Source organism: Mesoplodon mirus (assembly GCF_964341445.2).
Source record: "Mesoplodon mirus genome assembly, chromosome: 12".
Classification (NCBI taxonomy): domain Eukaryota; kingdom Metazoa; phylum Chordata; class Mammalia; order Artiodactyla; family Ziphiidae; genus Mesoplodon; species Mesoplodon mirus.
In genome coordinates this window covers 45,059,563-45,082,431 of record NC_138988.1, presented here as the reverse complement: position 1 = coordinate 45,082,431, position 22,869 = coordinate 45,059,563, and the positions used below count along the sequence as shown (strand labels likewise).

The following is a 22,869-nucleotide window of genomic DNA, read 5'->3' as shown; positions in this document are numbered from 1 at the left end:
AGATTTATGACTGGGTAGCTGGGCAGATTGGAGGGTCGTTCATTGAATTGGAAAATGGAAAAGGAGAAAGTGTGAGGGCAAAGGAGCTGAGTTCAGTTTAGATTCCACTGAGTTTGAGCTGCCTGTGGGACAGCCTTGTGAAAAATCAATAACATGAAAGTGTCCTCTTCTGCACACATGTACTCATGTGGCTTGGGTGCTCTGAAGGCTCGTTTCTGCAGGCTCCAGATCTCTAGCATTCTGGCCATGCAGGAGAACGTATGAAAAGGAGAGTGGGTGGACACCCCACTACGTCCTGGGGCAGCACAACTGTACCAAGTGCAAGTACATGCGCAGTACAGGGGCAGCTTGCAGAGCAACGTAAGTTTTTCCCCCTGAAAGGTAATATGAATGTGTGTTGGTTGAATGGGATATGCTGTGTGTTTATTTCTAAGAGATCGTGGATGCCACGTGTGCATCACTTGTGTGTGCTTCTGTTTTCCGTTCTCTCGGTGCTCTCTCTAACCTTGTAGGATCGGTTCTTGTCTTCTAATGTGTTGTCTTTTGAATCCCGACCCACACCAAGGGCGGAAGAGAGTTGCCACAGTTCATTGTTATTTTTGATCGTTAAAGGTATCTCCTACCTGGACTGTTCAGACCCCAGCCCAACTTTTTCATCTGGACATCCGGAGTCTTCTAGTGCCGTTTCCATCTTCAGATATTAGCATCAAGTATAAGGCTCTGTTTACAGTGAAAGCACTTCGGGAAGGCTGATCGTTTTTTAGCAGTGTTTCCTTGCTGTGCCCTTGGTGTTGCAGAGCTGTCCTCTTCAAGCACTGAAGCAATTAGTTTTGAGAAGGCTGATTCTTCAGGGTCCAGTGCTCTCCTGCCTTTCATTTGCTGAAGCTGTACATTTTAATGAAGTTGTTTCATCTATGTTGCCAAACACTAGAATTTTGTGGCTTCAATTCTAATTATCTCTACTGGCAAATGCTATGTTTTATTAGAACTCTCAAGTGCCCTGTTTGTTAAATGTCCGTACACTGTGGCGTTGGGCACACAAATTAGGTCAGCCTTGCTTACTGGGCTATGGATGAAGGAGTTAAAGATTTTCGTCATAATCTTAAAGTGCAGTAGGATTGCCTTGGGTGTCTTTGTAAGATAGCAGTGATGGCTTCTCCTGTGAGCTCAGCTTCCTTTCTCACCCATCAAGCCTACAGTAACACTGAGTGTCTCAATCGTGTGGCTATTGACTGTGGGGCTAGTACGTAATTTCATCCTTGGGGGTATGCACCCATTCTTCCCTTTCCTTAGTTGCCTAATACCCACATCTTGCTTCCCGGGTTGCATGTCTCACAGCAAATGATCTGTATTAAGGGCTCTTGTGAAGCCAGGAGTTCCCAGTGGTGGTGACACAGGGCTGGTCACATTGTAGCCGAAGACGGAGGGCAACATTACAGTAGCGGCCCCAAATCAATATGTCTGTGCCTCTTTCCATCCCTGCCTCTGGATTCCTTTAAGTCCGTGGGTCCTCAGGTCATGTTGGCTAACCTGGGGTGTGCTGACTGGTGACCCTGACACCCCACCCTCCACTTTCCTGCTCCATTAATGTGGTCATCAGGCAACGTCGCTTGGTGATTAGGGACCCCCGCCATCCTACAGACTGAATCCCAGCTTCACAATCGAGGAGCTGGGTGATCCTTGGCAAGTGACACTTCATCTCACTAACCTCAATGTCCTTATCTGTAAAGAGGGGAGAACTGTAGTCACTTCAGGATTTTGGTGAGGCTTAAATGAGATAGAATGCTTGGGGTAGAGGCCACGGTACATAGTACCTTATCAGTGTGTTGTCAGTTCTGCCTTGTCCTGGCTCGGGCCCACGTGGCTGCTCTGCCTTAGTCAGCACAGAAGCTGCTGGTGCCTGGGCCCCAGACCCTGTGCCAGAGACCCTGTTGCAGGTCATTAAAAGCTTCCTTCTCTCCTCACACCACTTTTCTTCCATGTGTTGGGGTGCCAGTGGTGTGGACCCCTTTCTTTATTAGTGAGCCATGGGGATTTAAAAAAAAAAAAAAAGACACCAGGATTTTACCTAGGCTTCTGTTACAGTCCTTTCACCCTGGGGCTCAGGTAGACCTTTTTAGGGAGAGGGGTTGTCTTAGAGGAACATCTAATGAAGACACAGCCTTTAATCAGCATCATCCCTTCCCTCCAGCTCTGACCCAAGGTCTTTGAATCAAACTTGTGGTTCCTTTTCCTCTTTACATCAGTCTTCCAGGGGCCCAAGAAGAACTCTTGTCCCACATGTTTACCCTGGTGGTTTCTCCCTTCATATAATTCTCTACTCTGACTTTGAAAGTAAATATGATGTTTTTCAAAGCGTAATTTATCCCCTGTGGGCTATGAATATGGTTGTGAACAGCAAGAACAAATCTTAATAAAGTTGCTAAGAGAAATGAAATAACTCAATTTGATAGAAAATAATAGAAGTATGCTTAATTCATATTTATACCTTCTCAACTACTCTTCGCCTGTCTTTAGCATTCTTTCTGGGGGAAGTTATGATCTAGGCCACAGCAATAACTGTCTAGGTTCCCCTAGAGAACCATGTTGTCATCTTGAGCAGGAACAATGACTCTGTTCCATGGTCTCCCTCCCTCATACTAGGTAAGAAACATTTATACCTACAAGAAGGAAGAGGAAGTAAGTATAATTTTATAATATAATTTTAATAATGCTCCTACTTTATTTAGAACAAAGTTCAGTCTATGAATGGTCTGAAAATCAACAACAAAGAAACTAAAACACAACAGTGTTTTGAATAATGGCTAGAATAGAAAAGGAACCATGCCTCCCAGTCTCGTTGTAGGATTATTGGTCTCTATTCTCTGCATCAAATATGGTGCCCTGAGTGTTTCCAGTGATAAGGTTAGTGGGGGCTTTTTATAGAGTGTACCTTTATGCCCCTCTGCGGATTGAGTAGTGGGGCTGGCAGAGCCCTTCCTTCTGCAGTGATTCTGGAAACTCCAGGCCAGGAGTCTCAGGACCTGGTTGGCTGGGGTACGGTCCTGGGTTCTCAGTGTTCAGGGGTAACAGAGGTTTGGAAACTTGGCTTTTGTACTTAAGGGAAATGCCTACATCAACAGGTGGCCGTCGCTTTGTGAGCACAGGGAAAAACCAAAGTATTGGCTTTGCAACGAGCCAAAAATACTGCCAAGAGCACAGAAAAGGTGCATTTAATCATAAAAACATGTATATGGAAGGAACAATGGATTTATCTCCAGTAAAACTGACCTGTATTTGCCGACAGACTGGCCTTTGAACCAGGAGTGATATGTGTTATTTTACCAAATGGGACCAAAAAAAGATATTTGTTAGTGTCTTTATTCTTCACAAGAATAGATTTCCTATGTATCGTTAGTTACTTTATCATGAGTAACATGTCATGTCATCTTCATGCTTATTAACCACCCTTTCCTTCCAACCAACTGTAAGAATAATTAGATGAAATAGGTGGCAGCCCATTGCTTCCACATTAATATTCTTAAGCTGATGTCAGTGAATTTTATATGGTTGAGGCTGTTCAGTTTGGCTTCTCCATATCTATCCATTGCCCTTTTTGAGCAGGATGAAGGTGTTTTTATTAAGCTTGGATGCCAATGAGAGTTATTTTACGGTGACCACAGTGCAAGGCACTGTCACCATGTTGGGGAATGGCAGGCGTGGCGCTGGACAGGCTTGGCTGTCCCCCGGGCCCGGCTGCCAGCCCCGCAGCTAGTAAGTCTTCTGTTTAGGCTCATCTGATGTCTTTCCCTCACTTATACTTTCAATGACCTTTTGTGTATCTATCTGTAAAGGTAAAACAGAGAAACTCACAGCCTAATAGCATCAAACATTAACATCCACTCTTAAGCCTGTTTCTACAGAATATAAATTTTCAGCCAGTGGTATTTGGAAAGGAGACCTTTTGTCTTGTATTAAAGATATAGATGGTAAGATTCATGAAATCAAGTGGCTCCTGTTGGTGGGATGTTCATGTCTGTTAACTGCAGTTTCAGAGACTGATGCGTGTTAGTATTTTGGTGCATTTTGGAAGCCATGTGTTCATCAGGGGAGTCCCGGTGTCTCTGCTGCACGTCCTCACTCTGAGACCTGGGCTACTGGAGCCTCTACCGTCTAGACCATCACTGGTCTTAAGGACAGAGGAAAGACAGGACAGCGATGCCCTCTCTGACCCTTAAAGCTTCTGCCCAGATGAGTCTAATTGGCCAAAGTAAGTCCAGTTATGGGCATCTCGAATTATGAGGGGGCATGGAAGTGCCATCCTCCTGCATATCTAGGAGAGGGAAGTGGGAAATCGTGTACATTTGTAATGACTAACTCGAAGTCACAAATGTAGATTCTTGAGTAAAACGGAAAGCTGGTTCCTTGAAAAGACCAATAAAATAGGCAAGGCTTTGGTGAGTCTGACCAATCAGAAAGAGGGAGGAGACAGGTAAAAGGTGATGTCAGTTGGTTCAGAGAAGACAGGTGAAGACAGGTGACTGCTGTGTACGATTCTATTACAATACGTTTGGAAACTTGGATATTATAGGTGATTTTCTTGGAAAATGGAAATAAAATTGGGTCAGTGTGTACATTCCTGAGTATAAGATGTTTTTCAAAAAAATATTTAAAGATCTAGCGGTAAAAATACACTGAGCCCAGTTGCTTTTATTAGTGAGTTCTACCACATCACCCAGAAATAGATGCACAATAAATATTTGTGGAATAAAATGGATGGACAAGGCTAGCGTGAAACTGATACTAAAATCAGATGAGGATGTCACTCATAGGCCAATAACATTGAAGAACATTGATTCAACTACCCTAAAACAAACTAGCTAACAGAACCTGGCAGCATGAAGACTAAATCCAAACCTGCTCAGGCACTGCCTTCCGAAGGAGGTATGCCTTACGTGCCTTGTTTAAAACTGCAGCCTTCCCCCGTGGCACTCCCAAACCACTTTACCCTGTTCTGTTTTCTCCTACAGTGTGTATCATCTTTAACATACCATGGAATTATTTACTATGTTGTGTCCCCCTCTGCTTCAAGGTAAACTCCACAGGGCATCTGCAAGGGCAGGGCTGTTTCTTAAAAAAATTAATTAAAAAAATGTTTTTTGGTCTCTTCTATTCACTGACATAAGCCAAGTACCTAGAACAGTGGGCACTTAGTAAATATGTATTGCAAAAATGAGTTAATTCTAAATGCAATATGGGATCCTGGATTGGATCCCAGAACAGAAAAGGATGTTAGTGGAAAATGTGAAATTTGAATAAAGTCTGTAGTTCCACTGTTAGCTTTGTATCAGTGTTAAGTCCCTAGTTTTTTTTCTTATTTTAAAGATTTATTTATTTATTTTATTTATTTATTTTTTTGGCTGCGTCAAGTCTTAGTTGCGGCACACGGGATCTTCGTTGAGGCATGCAGGCTCTTTTGTTGTGGTGCACGGGCTTCTCTCTAGTTGTGGCGTGCGGGTTTTCTCTCCCTAGTCGTGACATGCAGGTTCCAGAGCGTGCAGGCTCTGTAGTTTTCTGGCACGCAGGGTCTCTAGTTGAGGCGTGTGAGCTCAGTAGTTGTGGATCGTGGGTTTAGTTGCCCTGCGGCATGTGGGATCTTAGTTCCCTGACCAGGGATTGAACCTGCATCCCCTGCATTGGAAGGCGGATTCTTTTTTTTTTTTTTTTTAACGTTTTTGTTGGAGTATAATTGCTTTACAAGGGTGTGTTAGTTTCTGCTTTATAACAAAGTGAATCAGTTATACATATACATATACATATATCCCCGTATCTCTTCCCTCTAGCGTCTCCCTCCCTCCCACCCTTCTAGCTGGTCACAAAGCACCAAGCTGATTTCCCTATGCTATGCGACTGCTTCCCACTAGCTATCTATTTCACATTTGGTAGTGAATATATGTCCATGCCACTCTCTCACTTTGTCTCAGCTTACCCTTCCCCCTCCTCGTGTCCTCAAGTCCATCCTCTAGTAGGTCTGAGTCTTTATTCCCATCTTGCCTCTAGGTTCTTCATAACCTTTTTTTTTTAGATTCCATATATATGTGTTAGCATACAGTATTTGTTCTTCTTTTTCTGACTTACTTCACTCTGTATGACAGACTCTAGGTCCATCCACCTCGCTACAAGTAACTCAATTTCGTTTCTTTTTATGGCTGAGTAATATTCCATTGTATATATGTGCCACATCTTCTTTATCCATTCATCTGTCAATGGGCACTTAGGTTGCTTCCATGTCCTGGCTATTGTAAATAGAGCTGCAGTGAACGTTGTGGTAAATGACTCTTTTTGAATTATGGCTTTCACAGGGTATATGCCCAGTAGTGGGATTGCTGGCTCGAATGGTAGTTCTATTTTTAGTTTTTTAAGGAACCTCCATACTGTTCTCCATAGTAGCTGTATCCATTTACATTCCCACCAACAGTGTATGAGGGTTCCCTTTTCTCCACACCCTCTCCAGCATTTATTGTTTGTAGATTTTTTGATGATGGCCATTCTGACCGGTGTGAGATGATATCGCATTGTAATTTTGATTTGCATTTCTCTAATGATTATGATGTTGAGCATTCTTTCATATGTTTGTTGGCAATCTGTATATCTTCTTTGGAGAAATGTCTATTTAGGTCTTCTGCCCATTTTTGGATTGGGTTGTTTGTTTTTTTGCTATTGAGCTGCATGAGCTGCTTGTAAATTTTGGAGATTAATCCTTTGTCAGTTGCTTCATTTGCAAATATTTTCTTCCATTCTGAGGGTTGTCTTTTGGTCTTGTTTATGGTTTCCTTTGCTGTGCAAAAGCTTTGAAGTTTCATTAGGTCCCCTTTGTTTATTTTTGTTTTTATTTCCATTTCTCTAGGAGGTGGGTCAAAAAGGATCTTGCTGTGATTTATGTCATAGAGTGTTTTGCCTATGTTTTCCTCTAAGAGTTTGATAGTGTCTTGCCTTACATTTAGGTCTTTAATCCGTTTTGACTTTATTTTTGTGTATGGTGTTAGGGAGTGTTCTAGTTTCATTCTTTTACATGTAGCTGTCCAGTTTTCCCAGCACCACTTATTGAAGAGGCTGTCTTTTCTCCATTGTATATTCTTGCCTCCTTTATCAAAGATAAGATGACCATATGTGCGTGGGTTTATCTCTGGGCTTTCTGTCCTGTTCCATTGATCTATATGTCTGGTTTTGTGCCAGTATCATACTGTCTTGATTACCATAGCTTTGTAGTATAGTCTGAAGTCCAGGAGCCTGATTCCTCCAGCTCCGTTTTTCTTTCTCAAGGTTGCTTTGGCTATTCGGGGTCTTTTGTGTTTCCATACAGATTGTGAAAATTTTTGTTATAGGTCTGTGAAAAATGCAAGGCAGATTCTTTACCACTGGACCACCAGGGAAGTCCCAGTTCTGAGTTTTGATCAGTGTACCTTGGTTGGGTATGCTGTTAACATAGGGGACATCTGGGTGAAGGGTATATGGAAACTCTCTACACTGTCTTTGCAACTCTTCCGTGTAAATCTAAAATTATTTCAAAAGAAAATTTTATTAAAACTAAGTTAGTCCAAAGAATTCTAAGAGGCTTCAGCATTTAAAAAGTAAAATAAAATTTCCACTCAAATGACACCTTCTCAATGAGTCCCACCCTGACCACACATTTTAAGGTGATGGACAGCCTCACTGCTGAACTCCCAACCCTCCTTTCCTGCTCTGCTCTTTCCTTTTTCTACCATAGCACTTGTTATCTTCTAACACATAGTCCAGTTTACTTGCTTACTGTGCCTGTTTTGTGGGTTTTTTTTTTAGTATTTATTTATTTATTTATTTGGCTGCTCCGGGTCTTATATGTGGCATGCGGAATCTGTAGTTGGGGCATGCGGGATCTAGTTCCCTGACCAGAGATTGAACCTGGGCCCCCTGCTTTGGGAGTGCAGAGTCTTAACCACTTGACCACTAGGGAATTCCCTGTGCCTGTTGTTTGTTGTCTGTTTCCGTGAGGACAGGGAACTTTGTTTTGTTCTCTCAGGTGCCTAGAACAGTGCCTGGTACATAATAGCTCTTCATGAGTTATTTGTTGAGTGAATGAATAAATATGATATAACTTACGTTTAGATAACAGAGCAAACCATGTATTCTGTGTGTGTGTGAGAGAGAGAGAGAGAAAGGGAGAAAATGAATAGGAAAGGGTCTGGATGGAGTCTACTAAATTGATACACCCATAACTCTTTAGGATAGGACTCGTTATTAACAGAGTGACCAAGGGGCAGGGCCAAGGCTAGTGTGGGACAAGCTAGCCACCTAGAAGCACTCACTTCCAGCAAGTGCTTGCATTGGCACAGTCCTGAGAGCGAGTGCCTCCGTTCTTTCTATACTCTGTGCAGCTGGCTTGCCTCCCCTAGTCCTGGAGCTTAAAGACTTTATTTTTATACTATTTGAAATTTTATAGTTTTAATCACAATCAGTGCTAGTTGTTTAATTTTTTAAAAATTCAGGAGAGTGAATAGGAAACAAAACTAAAGCAAGTTATATTTTTAAATTTATTTTATTTATTTATTTTTGGCTGTGTTGGGTCTTCATTACTGTGCGTGGGCTCTCTCTAGTTGTGGCGAGCGGGAGCTACTCTTCGTTGAGGTGCACGGGCTTCTCATTTCTGTGACTTCTCTCATTGCGGAGCTTGGGCTCTAGGCATGGGGGCTTCAGTAGTTGCGGGATGCGGGCTCAATAGTTGTGGCTCACGGGCTCTAGAGCGCAGGCTCAGTAGTTGTGGTGCGCAGACTTAGTTGCTCCGCAGCCTGTGGGATCTTCCCGGACCAGGGCTCGAACCCATGTCCCCTGCATTGGCAGGTGGATTCTCAACCACTGCGCCACCAGGGAAGCCCCAAGTTATTTTTAATATCCCTTAAAAGTTACAAAGAAGTTGTCTTTTGTGTCTTTACAATGAGAAATGAAGGCCAAAGTTACTCCCTGCTGTATGATGGAAAGTGTTAGGGAAAGCAAAATTCACTTTTTCAGATCCCAAGTGTAGTTTATTACACTGAAGCAGTGATGCAATAAGTCATATCCAACATAACCAGCAATGTGTAAGACTAAAGAAGGAGAATAGCAGTTTACTCTCCAAACTGCAGAAATATTTCTTTAAGAAGTTTTTCTTCTGTGATCTCAAAATCACTTTCAGGTGTGGTTTCCTAAGTTCCAAGTACTTGATTTCTGATCTCTCTGACTCCTTTGGTGCCCTTTGAAAGCACAGAGGGCTTTGTGGTCGTCCCTCAGTGCATGGGCAGGGAGCTGCGTGAAGCAGTGCTGGTGCTGAGCGATTCATACTGCCTCCTGCTCACCTAACTCACTGATGGGGCCTTACCACAGAGGGGTCTGCTTCACCCAAGTGGAAAAAGATAATCATGCAACCTTGTAAAAGAATGAAGGGATGGAGGTCGTTTAATCATTTGTCTTTATTACGATGTAATGCTATTTCTGTACTGTTACGATGGAATTGTGATCTGTTGCAGGAACATCAGGCGAACATTCTGGGTAACACCATGCAAAGTGTGGTTGCATTGCTCAACAATCTGGTCACCTGCAAAGATTTGAATATGAAGCTGCTTTATGAACAAGGTAAATGCTTCTTAGACTTCATCTTTGATTTTGTTGAATTTTGCCTATTTGTAAGTTTCCTCATTTTACATAGTAGAGAGTCAAGAAGTACTATTTAAAGTTCATCAATCAAAGTAGATGTTTAAAGGTGTACAAATAATGATGACATTACCAGCAAAAATGGAAAGTGTCGTTAGATTGTGGTAGATTCTCTGAGTTAATTCATTCTCCTTCATGGCACAAAATCAATACAAACTCCTTACAGATGAGAAACCAAGAAGTAGAGTGTAAGCAGAGTATTCAGACTTATTTGTGCCTATCAAAATGAAAGCATATATGGTCAAAAGCACCTTGGAAAATGAGACTGGATGAGTTGAGGGTGGCTTTACTTTACACTTTATGCATATCTGTAATATTAAAATGAAAAATTTTCTAAGGACTTCATTTTTTTTTAGAGTAGTTTTAGGTTTAAAACCAAACTGAGAGGGAGGTACAGAGATTTCCCATAAAACCCCTGCCCCCCACCCATGCATAGCCTATGCCATTGTCAACATCACTCACCAAAGTGGTATGTTCTTTACTAAAGATAGACCAACATTGACATCCTAGTCACCCAAAGTCCTGAGTTTACAAAAGGGTTCACTCTTGGTGTTGTACATTCTATGTGTTTGGACACATGTATGACATATATCCATCATCACAGTGTTATCTGGTGTCTTTGCTTTCATTGCCCTAAAAATCCTCTGTGCTCTGCCTATTCACACCCCTGCCTTCCGCAAACTCTGATCTTTTTATTGTCTCCCTAGTGTTGCCTTTTCCAGAATGTCATAAAGTTAGAATCACACAGTAGGTAGTCTTTTCACATTGGCTTCTTTCACTTACTAATGTTTATTTAAGGTTTCTCCATGTCTTTTCATGGTTTGATAGCTCATTTCTTTTTAGCACTGAATAATTCTCCGTTGTCTGGATGTACCACAGTTTATTAATCCATTCACTTAACAAAGGACATCTTGGTTGCTTCCAGGTTTTGGCAGTTCTGAATAAAGCTGCTGTAAATATCTGTGTGCAGCTTTTTTGTTGTTGTTGTTTTTCACATCTTTATTGGAGTATAATTGCTTTACAATGGTGTGTTAGTTTCTCCTTTATAACAAAGTGCATCAGTTATACATATACACATGTTCCCGTATCTCTTCCCTCCTGCGTCTCCCTCCCTCCCACCATCCCTATCCCACTCCTCTAGGTGGTCACAAAGCACCGAGCTGATCTCCCTGTGCTATGCGGCTGCTTCCCACTAGCTGTCTATTTTACGCTTGGTAGTGTAGATATGTCCATGCCACTCTCTCACCTCGTCACAGTTTACCCCTCCCCCTCCCTATATCCTCAAGTCCATGCTCTAGTAGGTCTGTGTCTTTATTCCCGTCTTACCCCTAGGTTCTTCATGACCTTTTTTTTTTTTTCCTTAGATTCCATATATACGTGTTAGCATATGGTATTTGTTTTTCTCTTTCTGACTTACTTCACTCTATATGACAGACTCTAGGTCCATGTGGATTTAAGTTTTGAACTCCTTTAGGTAGATACCAAGAAGTGCAATTGCTAATCATACACTAACTGTTTAATTTTGTAAGGAACTGCTAAATTGTCTTCCAAAGTGGCTGTACCATTTTGCAATCCCACAGTGAATGAGAGTTCCTGTTCCTCAGCATCCTTGCCAGCAGTTTGTGTTGTCAGTATTCTGGATTTTGGACATTCTGATAGGTGTGTAGTGGTAGCTCATTGTTTTAATTTGCCTTTCCCTGATGGCATATGATGTGGAGCATTTTCTCATATTCTTGTTTTCCATCTGTATATCTTCTCTGGTGATCTCTGCTAAGATCTTTAACGTAATTTTTAATTGGGTTATTTGTTTTCTTACTGTTGGGTTTCAGGAATTCTTTGTGTATTTTGAACAAGTGTCCTTTATCAGATCTGTCTTTTGCAAATATTTTCACCCAGTTTTGTGGCTTGTCTTCTGATTCTCTCGGTATTGTCTTCTGCAGAACAGAAGTTTTCAATTTTAATTAAGTCCAGCTTATCAGTTATTTCTTTTATGGATTTTGTCTGTGGTGTTGTATCTCAAAAGTCATCACTATACCCAATGTCATCTTGTTATGTTATCCTCTAAGAGTTTTATAGTTTTGAATTTTTTACAATTAGGTCTGATCCATTTTGAGTTAATTTTTGTGAAAGGTATAAGGTAGGTTTTGTGTGTGTGTGTGTGTGTGTGTATGTGTATGTTGCTGTCTAGTTCCAGCACCGTTTGTTGAAGGGACTGTCTTTGCTCCATAGTATTGCCTTTACTCTTTTGCCAAAGATCTTTTAACTGTATTTATGTGAGTCTGTTTCTGGGATGTCTGTTCTGTTCCATTAATCTATTTGCTTATTCTTTCACCAGTACCACACTGTCTTTGATGTCTGTAGCTTTATAGTAAGTCTTGAAGTCGGGTAGCATCAGTCCTTCAACTTTGTTCTTCTCCTCAATATTGTGTTGGCTGTTCTGGGTCTTCGCCTTTTCATATAATCTTTACAATCAGTTTGTTGATACTAATAAAATAACTTGCTTGGACTTTGATTGGGATTGCATTGATTCTATAGATCAAGTTGGGAATATTGTTGCATTTTAAACATAATGTTTACTACTTTTATATTAATAAAATCTTTCATTTGAATGTTCATGAAAATAAGACTTGAATGAGATCAATCAGTGGTTAAGATCATTAAGTCCCTGTTCTGATTTTTTCCCCCAAGAATTTAGAGTTTTGTTTCTATGTGGTCATTATATTTAAATGTTGGCAGTATTTTTTTCCTCCCCTAAGAAAAATATGCATTCCCAGCAGTAATAAATATTGCCAACAGTTGAGGGATGTTAGTGCATAGAAATATTTATTCTTTTATACAGCAGCATCCTATTCTGTTTTATGAGTATGTCAGAATAGACCAGTACTCTAATGGGTATGGGTAATCTCCAATCTTTTGCTATTACAGATAGTTCTGCAATGAATAACCTTATGCATGCATACCTTCACACGGGAGCAGGACTATCTATAGGGTAAATTCCTGGAGTTAGAATAGCTGGATCAAGGGGTATATGCATCTGTAATTTCCATAGATATTGACAGGGTGTTGTAAGTAACATGCCAATTTGTACTTCCATCAAGTCACATGAGATTGGTTGTCCTCGGACCTAAGAGTATGTTATGTTTTCCCATTTGTTTGACTTTGTTTCTTTATAGTTTTCCTTATATAGGCCATTTGCATTTCTTGTTGTTTATCTCTTCCCAGGTTTCTTCCCATCCTTTTTTGCTTGCTATTAGAAATAAGGAATTTTCTGCCAATATAGCTTTCAATTATTTTTTTTTAGTGTGTGTTTTTGATTTCTATTTATTAACTTTGTTCCTAGGTTAATTCTCTTATTACTTTCCATAGTAATGGTTTCTAAATGATTCTGTTTACTTTCTGGTTATATAATAATAACCATTAGTAACCGTCTTTTCTTTTCAACTTTTTTTTTTTTTTTTTTTTTTTTTTGCGGTACACGGGCCTCTCACCGCCGTGGCCTCTCCCGCTGCGGAGCGCAGGCCCAGCAGCCATGGCTCACGGGCCCAGCCGCTCCGCGGCACGCGGGATCCTCCTGGACCGGGGCACGAACCCGCGTCCCCTGCATCGGCAGGCGGACTCTCAACCACTGCGCCACCAGGGAAGCCCCTCTTTTCAACTTTTATAGTTCTACTTTTTCTCTCTTGTCCAACTGTAAGATTCAAAGAGAATGAGACAGAGGATACCTTGGTATTACCTCAAAATCTTTTGTTCTGTTTAAGAAGTACCTATCTATTTAAATTTTATCTTTTGTAATCAAGAATAAATAATGACTTTTGTCAAATGCTTTCTTGGCATCTCTGGAAATGAGCAAGTGCTTTTTCCTTGGATCTATTCATGTAACAGATTATATTTAATAGATTACCTAATACTAAATCATCCTAGCATTTGAGTCAGTAACCACACTTAATTGTGATATAATATTCTTTAATTGTGCTACTTAAATTCTTTGTTAATCTTTTATTCAGGATTTTCCATTGCTACTCATAAGTGGGATTGGTCTGTAGTTTCGTTTCCTGTTTCTTTCTTTTTAAAAAATACTGTTTTTTGCTAGATTTTGGTGTCATTGCTATGTTGCTTCTTTTTTTTTTTTCTTAAAGGAAGTTTTCTCTCCTTTTCTCTCTTTTGAACTGAATTGAGATAGCAGAAATTATGCAGTGATAGGAGATGTAGGAGTTCCATCCTAGCCAGTGGAGAAACCTTGCTATGCACCTAAGTAAAGTTACACCAGCCTGAAACTAAAAGCTACTCTAGACCTGCCATAGAGTTTCGACCATGTCCTAGGACTAAGGATTAAACCACTATAGACCTTTCCTAACAAAGAATAAAACTAATCCCTCAGGGTCAAAAGATTCACGAGGAATTTAACTGCTTGCTAGAAAAAAATACCACTTAAGAGACGATAGTGTAACCCACACTATCTACAACACATTATTCACAGTGACAAGCATACAACCAAAACTTAATATACATGAAAAAGAAGCTAGAAAATGTGGCCCATGATGATGATATAATGATGATGATGATGATGATGATGATAATAATAATAATAATAAAATGTCAGTTCAAACAAAGCCCAAGATCACCCAGATGTTGGAATTACCAAATCAGGCACTTTTTTCCTATCTGTTAAAAATTTTTATTAGCAAATAATAGAGAGGTAAGATAACCCTAGTATCCAACTGATGCTTTCTTGACAATCAGGAGATTTGAAAGGAGAATAATGCTCTCACTGTATTATTCAAGGTGATTTCATGTGGTCTTGGCATTCTTGTACTTGCTAAAATCATCCCAAATTCTGAGAAACTCAAAACAAGGAATCTGTACCAGTTTTCATGTGTTGCACTTTTTTTTTTTTTTGGATAGAGTTTTTTCCAGCTTTTTAAAGATGCAGCCGAACTACAACAATGTGTAAGTTTAAGGTATACAATGTGATGATTTGGTAGGTGTATATATTGTGAAATGGTAGATCAGGCTTTTAAACAACTATTATAAATATATCCAAGGCCAAAGAGAAAAGAGGTAGGGAATTTCATCAGAGAAATGGAATCTATGAAAAACTAGAGCCAAGTAGAAGTCTAGAACCAAAAAGTATAATATCTGAAATGAAAACTTCCCTGGAGTTTAGCAGATTAAAAACTGCAGAAGAAACAGTAACTAAACTTGTAAGATTAGTAAAGTTTTCCCATCTGAAGAACAAAGAGAAAGATTTTTAAAAAATGAAAGAACGTCAGTGACCTGTGGGACAATAATCAAGCATTCTAATATATGTGTAATTGGAATCCCATAAACAGAAGAGGGATAATGGGGCAGAAAAAGAATTTAAATAAATAATGGCCAAAATATTCCCACATTCAGTGAAAATATTTGCTTATAGATCCAAGAAGCTAAGAAAACCTTAGCAAGATTGAAAAACAAATTACTTAAGCACATAATATCCTAACTTCTGAAAACTGAAGATAAAAATTTTGAAAGTGTTCAGAGAAAAATGACACATAAAGGAGGTCAGCAATACAAATGATGGCTGATCTCTTGTCAGAAACAGTAGAGGCCAGAAGAGCAGAAAAATACCTTGAGTGTTGACATAATAAAAGGTGCCAACCTGGATTTTTGAAAATATCCTTTAAAAATGAAGGTGAAATATGGACATATCAGATAAATGAAAGGAATGGGAATTTTCTGCCTAATGGTAAATGTTAAATTAACTTTTCAAGATAAAGGGAAGTGATACCAGATGAAAACTGAAACTCAGATCTGCAGAAAGAAATAAAATATACAAGGCAGGGCTTAACTAGAAAAAAATATCTTTTTTTCCTCTTCTCTGAAATTCTTCAAAAGAAAACTTACTAGGCAGGCTTCCAGAATGGGTACATTGATGACCCCCATAAACCTATCTTGCCATAAAAGTAAAAAAAACACTGGAAAAAAAAGTTTGGTAGTAAACTTTGTGAACTCTGGAAATTACCAAATTACTAAAGGCTTGCAACAATGTAAGGAATGTTTATTTAGGAAAAACTGATGAGTCTCTATAAGAAGAGAAGAAGGCTCTCTGGCTGGAGCTGTAAAGTGCCTAAATGTTGAAGGCATTCTCCAACACACACACACAGCCCCTTGGCAAAGGTGGAAGACTTACCGATTCAAGGCATTTAAGGAAATCTCTGGCCAGTCTTTAGTTGGGTGCTGAGCTAAATGACACAGACTTCTGTGGCTTGACACTACAGGTAATACAGACTTAAAGAATTAGCACAGGAAAGTCACTGAACTAACTACAACAAAACAGCAGTAACTGAAAACCGTTGGTGTGTGTGTGCGTGGGGTCTGATTTCCAAAGTTTACACATTGTATGATCTAAGATATCCAGTTTTAATCAACAATTACAAAGTGTGCCCCAAAAAATAAAAAATAGGGCCTCCCTGGTGGCGCAGTGGTTGAGAGTCCGCCTGCCGATGCAGGGGATACGGGTTCGTGCCCCGGTCTGGGAGGATCCCATATGCCGCGGAGCGGCTGGGCCCGTGAGCCATGGCCACTGGGCCTGCGCATCCGGAGCCTGTGCTCCGCAACGGGAGAGGCCACAACAGTGAGAGGCCCGCATACAGCAAAAAGAAAAAAAATAAAAAAAATAATAAAAAAAAAATAAAAAATAGGAAGGTATGGCCCACATACAGGAAAAATGCAGTCAATAAAACTATTTCAGAGGAGATCCATATGTTGGATTAACTAGACAAAGATTTTAAATCAGCTGTTATCAATACATGCAAAGAACTATAAGAAACCACGTCTAAAGATTTAAAGGGAAAGCGTGAAAATGATGTCTGCACAAGTTGAGAATATCAATAAAGAGATAACATTATAAAAAAGAACCAAATGGAAATTCTGAAGTTGAAAAGTATAATAATTGAGATGAATAATTCACTAGAGGTTCTTAACAGTAGATATGAAATGGCAGAAGAAAGAATCAGCTAATTTGCAGATAGGTAGGTCATTACTACTGACCTTATAGAAATAAGAAGGATTATAAGGGAATACTATAAACTAACTATATCCCAGTAAATTAGGTAACTTAGATGAAATTTCTAGAAAGGCAAACTATTAAAATTGTTTAAACTATTAAAACATCTGAATCATTGTTCCTTTTCCATAAGAATGACCCGTATTTATAGCTTAGTAGGTTTTTCAGCCTGATTCCTGTGCATAGAAGTTAGGAGGCCTCAATACCTCTTTTCATTCTGAAAATGAATTATCCCTGTCCTTTTTAATCCAAGCTGGTGGTTCTTCTGATGTTATAATTCTAGCAAAAACTTTGTTAGTTTCCTGTAAATCTTATTGAAGTTCATTCCATTAAACAAAATGCCTACCCATGAATCCTTCAAAACATTCTCCTCTCTAAGTTGGGCTGAGAACCAGGATACTGTGGAATAATGCCTGTAAGATTCTTAGTAGCCCTATTGGCCAGCTGAGAGAGTGGATGCGGAGTCAGATGCCTGAAACTGAGATTCCAGAGGTTGCAGCTACTAGCCCATGAAAGCATGGGATTGCATGGCAGAGGCAGGATAAAGGAAAAAATCTTAGAAGACAGAATCTTAGGGAATTGAGAGGTCAGGCATGGAAGGACTGTCTATGATGATGGAAGGCATCTACTGAAATTTTGTGTTCAGAGGACTGTTAGATTTGGAGCACCGGAAGAAGCACAGGCGGATTTAACATGAAGCTTAAGTGTCAAGGGCCCTCATTTACGCAAGGACACTTTACATTTGTAGTTTTTTTCTTCTTACAGCCTATCCCCACTCCCCAACTGGATAAGCTTCAGTTCTCATAATATCTAGCCCCTTGCCGTGTTTTGTGGAGTGGAGTGGACATCACAAAAATAATTATGGCAAGAGTAGTGTTAGTGTAACGTTGAGCTCAGAGAATAAGGCGGCAGGGGTGATCTAGTGGTCTGAGGATGATGGCGGTTGGAGGAGGGGAAGTAGGTGGGACAGACTTTTGATCTGAGATTCAGTACATTATAGCCTGCCAGCTGGCTGCTTACTTTTACAAATAAATTTTTGTTGAAATATAGATATGTCCATTCATTTGCATGTTGTCCATGGCTGGCTTTGTCATATAATAGCAGCGTTGAGTAGTTGAGACAAAGACTAAAATATTTTCCTTAGGGCCTTTTAAGAAAAAGTTTGCCAGCATCTGGTCTAGAAGCAGCAATGGGGTACAAGGCGACACCACTAAGGCCCCGTGTTAAATGCGGACAGAGTGGACAAAGAAGTATCCCTCACTTGAAGGTCCTGCTGAGGAGACAAGGCTCTAAAAGGGGCAGGTTTCAGGTAGAGTAGGAAGATAAAAGGTACATATAGACGAGAAGTGGGTGATTTGAGGGATTTAGCTGATAAGTGACTGTGAGCTCCAAATGTCACAGTGGAAGGGGTTCAGAGGTTGGGCAGGGATGGGATGTGGCCTCTGAAAGGAGATGCACGAATCCTCTTGCTGTTTATACTATTTGTGCGTGACTGGGAGTCCTGAGCTTCTTGTGACAGCGTGAATAGGGACAGAGGGCATGATGAGTCCAGGTGGTCTTAAGGCTTAGAAGGGTGGTCAGGCTGCAAGTGTGGTGGGGTGAGGAAGGGTAGTGGGATTCCAGGAGTACACCGAGGTTGGGATCTCCTTCCTGGCCCTTGCTAGGGGAGGTTAGCGGGGAGGAGAGGCGAGGCCCTTGTGGCTGCAGAAAGTCTGATTTCATTCTCCAGAGTTAACACCAGGTCTGACTTTCCGTTATACTCTGCTGCTTTCCAGACTCTTTGGCTACTAAATGTGTGGGCTGATTTTTCCAAAGTTGGGTAAAAGAGCTGTTGGGTGTTTGCCAACCCAGAGTGTATTAAGATTCAGTGGAGCAGGGCCACATGAAGAGTTACTAATGATCTGCCACTGTATGGGCTTGAATGTATGTGGTTGGCTTCAATGAAGTCTTCTTGTTAATTTTTATTTTGGATCAATTCTGGCCCAATCATTGGTTTATATATTCATTACCTGTCATACAGAATTAAATACACTATTCCAAACATAGTTAACTTGTAACATTAATACCTTAAAAAATCACCCCAATGTAAGTGAGCTGTACTGCAGATGAAGTAGAAATGATTATTCCTGCCTTGAAGTGCTTCATTACGGTGCTGTATTAGGCCAGTGTCAAACTGAGTTTCATCCTCAGACCACACATTAACACCTAGTGGTAGAATGAATTCTAAGGCATACCTTTTTTTGCCCCTCACATTTTAATATCTCTGAAATAAGTACATCGACCATTGCTATCCACATGGCAGTCCTGACATAGTTTTTGCTGCTGACATGTGTGTGTTAAACCTTGTGGACTGGGTGTGAGTGCCCTGGAAGTGAACCCAGAGACCTCAGGAGAGATGCTTTGTAGTGCTCTCTTGCATCCATGTTCTCATGGAACAAAGCTTATGGAGCAACACGGACATTGATGATTCCGAGTTGACAAATGAGAGGAGTCAGCCTCCAAATGGGAAGAATTTTTTAGAAAAACTCAACCAATTAATTTTACTTAGATTTCCTTTTTTATGTATTATAAAGGCAATATATGAGAAAATCCATATCAAAATGAGTCTCAGACACTTGCATTGAGTGTAAGACGAAGTTCTAAGTGATAAAGCATGTGCCATGTAACTGGTAGCCTCTTTTCGTTCTTAGTGGTACATAAAATAATACTGTTCCTTCTGATCACTGGCATCTTAGACTCACTGAGGTGTGGTAGGTCATATATGTGAGGACCTCCGTACAGCATCTGCCACCTGGTAGGCATCCCACAAAGTATGCAAACTCTGAGAAGTAGAGTCATTGACACATCACCAGTATGCAGCTGCATTGTATAATTCAGGTTTTTTGCTTAAACATTTTCATTTTTTTTTTTTTTTTTTTGGGGGGGGCACGCGGGCCTCTCACTGCTGTGGCCTCCCCCGCCGCGGAGCACAGGCTCCGGACGCGCAGGCCCAGCGGCCATGGCTCACGGGCCCAGCCGCTCCGCGGCACGTGGGATCCCCCCGGACCGGGGCACGAACCCACGCCCCCTGCATCGGCAGGCAGACTCCCAACCACTGCGCCACCAGGGAAGCCCAACATTTTCATTTTTAAATGAAACATTTAGGGAAAGAATTAAAAAACAAAGACCTTTTGTTTATATTTGAAAAAAGTGTTAGAGTTATTAACATTTTAAAATTGGCTGCTGGCTCATTCCTGTGCAATGCCCTTTTGATAAGTTTTACCAGCAGAGCTGTCAGCATAATGGATGTACATGACACACTGCAGTAGCCAAAAAACTGTAGCACCTCCAAAGGAGCATTTAAGGAAATTGTTTGTCCCCGTTGGTTTATGGTGTGTCAGAAATCAAAACACTCATTTCTTGCTAGGTTTATTATAAAACTGCCTAAATCGGTGTTTCCTCAAGAGACCAGAAAATCACTCTGAGAGCTGTTTGGGCTTTGAAGGTGTACTTGATAGCTCTCTTAGATTCCTTTATATTTAAGAATAACATTCAAAATGATGTCGCAGAGCAGGAGTTGGCAAACTTTCCTGTAAAAGACGAGATAGTAAGTATTTTAGGCTTGTAGGACCATATGATCTTTGTCACTACTGCTCAGTACTGCCAGTATAGCAGGAAAGCAGCCACAGAGAATGCGTACATGAGTGGTTATGACCTTGTGTCCATAAATTTTCTTTAAAAAATTAGGTGGCCAGCCCACTGGCCATGGTTTGCCAACCCCTCTTGTACAGTAACTAACTCAGACTCTCCCAAAACTACTCTGAAATTTTCACATCAACATACTGGTAAAATTTAGTTATTAAACTATGATTCAACTTAAGAAGTAACCGAAAATTACATTTAAATGAATATATTCAAAAAGAGGCCACTGCTTTCACAGTAGTATGAGGATTTGTGAAGAAGAAGTGGAATATTTGCCCTAAGGGCTTAGTCTAAAAATCATGATAAATACATCTTACTGAGTCAATTAGCCTTTGTTAGATAATAAACCACCCCTTAAAGCTAAGTGACTTAAAATAATAGTCGTTTATTTGCTTACTCTTCCGTGGGTTGGCAGCACAGGCTGGGCTCTGCTGATGTCAGTCAGCTGGGCGCGCGCGCGTGTGTGTGTGTGTGTGTGTAGCCTTGTGTGGCTGGGGGGATGCTCACCCTCAAGGAGGTGCCCTCAGGCTTTTTCCCGTGGTGGCAGCATTCAAGAAGAGTCTGAGTGGAAGCTGCAAGGGCCCTTGTGGCCTGGGCTCGGGAATCTTCTGTCACTTCCATCACATGCTATTGACTGAAGGAAATCACTAAGCCAGCCTGGGTCTAGGGATAGGGAAAGAGGCTCTGTCTTTGATGACAAGAGCTGCAATGAATCCGTGACCATCTTTAGTCTAGTATAGTTACCTATATAGAACCAGAGCTTTACATGACACCATGACTGGCGCACTTGGGGTTGGCAAACTACCCTGTAAAGAGCCAGGGTATTACATATTTTAGCCTTTGTCGGCCATAATCTGTTGCAACTACTCAGTTCTGCTCTTGTAGCAGAAAAACAGCCATAGACAATAAATACATAAAGGGATGAACATGACTGTGTTTCAGTAAAAATTTATTTACAAAACAGATGATTTTCCACCCTGATCTAGATCATCCAGTCTTTCAACAAGTATTTGTGTGCCAGGCATTGTTCTCGGTGTAAGGAATATGGCAATGAACAAAACTGGCAAGATCTCTGCCTTCATGGAGCAGACATTCTGGTGGAAAAAAAATAGACAACAAACCAAAAAAATGAACAAGAAGTTTACATTAGATAAAGTTAGATGTTACACGATGATAAATACTGAAGGAGTAAAAAAAAGAAAAAGGGGGTATGAGGTGTCTGGATGGGAGTGAGGTCGACATCCAACCTTGGGGAGCCAAGGAAGGCCTCACTGTGAATATGCTTGTTAAGTAAAAGCTGGAAGGAAGTGAAGAAACAGCCATACAGATAAACCTGAGGGAAGGTGGGCAGAGAGAACAGTAGGTGTGAATCCTGGGTGGGAGCCTGCCTGGCAGGTCAGAGGAACAGTGGGGAGGCCAGTGTGGCCGCAGCAGAGGAAACTCTAGGCAAGACAGGAGGAAAAGCCAGCAGAACTGGCTGGTGCCTTCAGGGACTACAGAGTCATTTTTGTCAAAAGCTGTTTGGAAACTTATGGCTAGACTGCAGTTCAATTTGAACTGAGGATTAGGAAATTGGTTGGTAATTACTGACTACCTACTTACCCCTCTATCTTGATTGACTTGTGAAGATTAGACCAGTGGCTTGGGAAGCAGTGGAACTGAGGACAGTTCCAGGTGAGGCTAATGATAACCCAGGTTGGAAAATCTTTGCTGTATAGACTCAGCTCCCACACAGAGCCGGACTCTTGTTTGCTGTCACCCTGAGGGATTGCTGTGTGAATGGGTCTGGAATTAGAAAGCACTTTTTCCGCAGGAGCAGCACACTCCATCCTTTGAAGAATTCTAATTGTTAGAAAGTGTTTCTTTACCTTGAAGTAAAACTGGCTTACCTGTGATTTTTTTTTTTACAACTTTATTGGAGTATAATTGCTTCACAATGGTGTATTAGTTTCTGCTTTATAACAAAGTGAATCAGTTATACCTATACATCTGTTCCCATATCCCTTCCCTCTTGCGTCTCCCTCCCTCCCACCCTCCCTATCCCACCCCTCCAGGCGGTCACAAAGCACCAAGCTGATCTCCCTGTGCTATGTGGCTGCTTCCCACTAGCTATCTACCTTACGTTTGGTAGTGTATATATGTCCATGCCTCTCTCTCGCTTTGTCACAGCTTACCCTTCCCCCTCCCCATATCCTCAAGTCCATTCTCTAGTAGGTCTGTGTCTTTATTCCTGTTTTACCCCTAGGTTCTTCATGACATTTGTTTTTTCCTTAAATTCTGTATATATGTGTTAGCCTACGGTATTTGTCTTTCTCTTTCTGACTTACTTCACTTTGTATGACAGACTGTAGGTCTATCCACCTCATTACAAATAGCTCAATTTCGTTTCTTTTTATGGCTGAGTAATATTACATTGTATATATGTGCCACATCTTCTTTAT

At 40.8% G+C, this 22,869-nt stretch overlaps 1 protein-coding gene across 5 annotated transcripts in view; it reads left to right on the top strand.

Moving 5' to 3' along the window:
* The window catches only part of ULK4 (unc-51 like kinase 4), a 549,109-nt gene that overhangs the window by 299,065 nt on the left and 227,175 nt on the right, over positions 1–22,869 (top strand). For all 5 annotated transcript variants that reach the window (XM_082638146.1, XM_082638145.1, XM_082638142.1 and 2 more), the window contains one exon: positions 9,519–9,624. In XM_082638146.1, the coding sequence (XP_082494272.1) occupies positions 9,519–9,624 (106 nt within the window). The remainder of the gene's footprint in view (positions 1–9,518; positions 9,625–22,869) is intronic.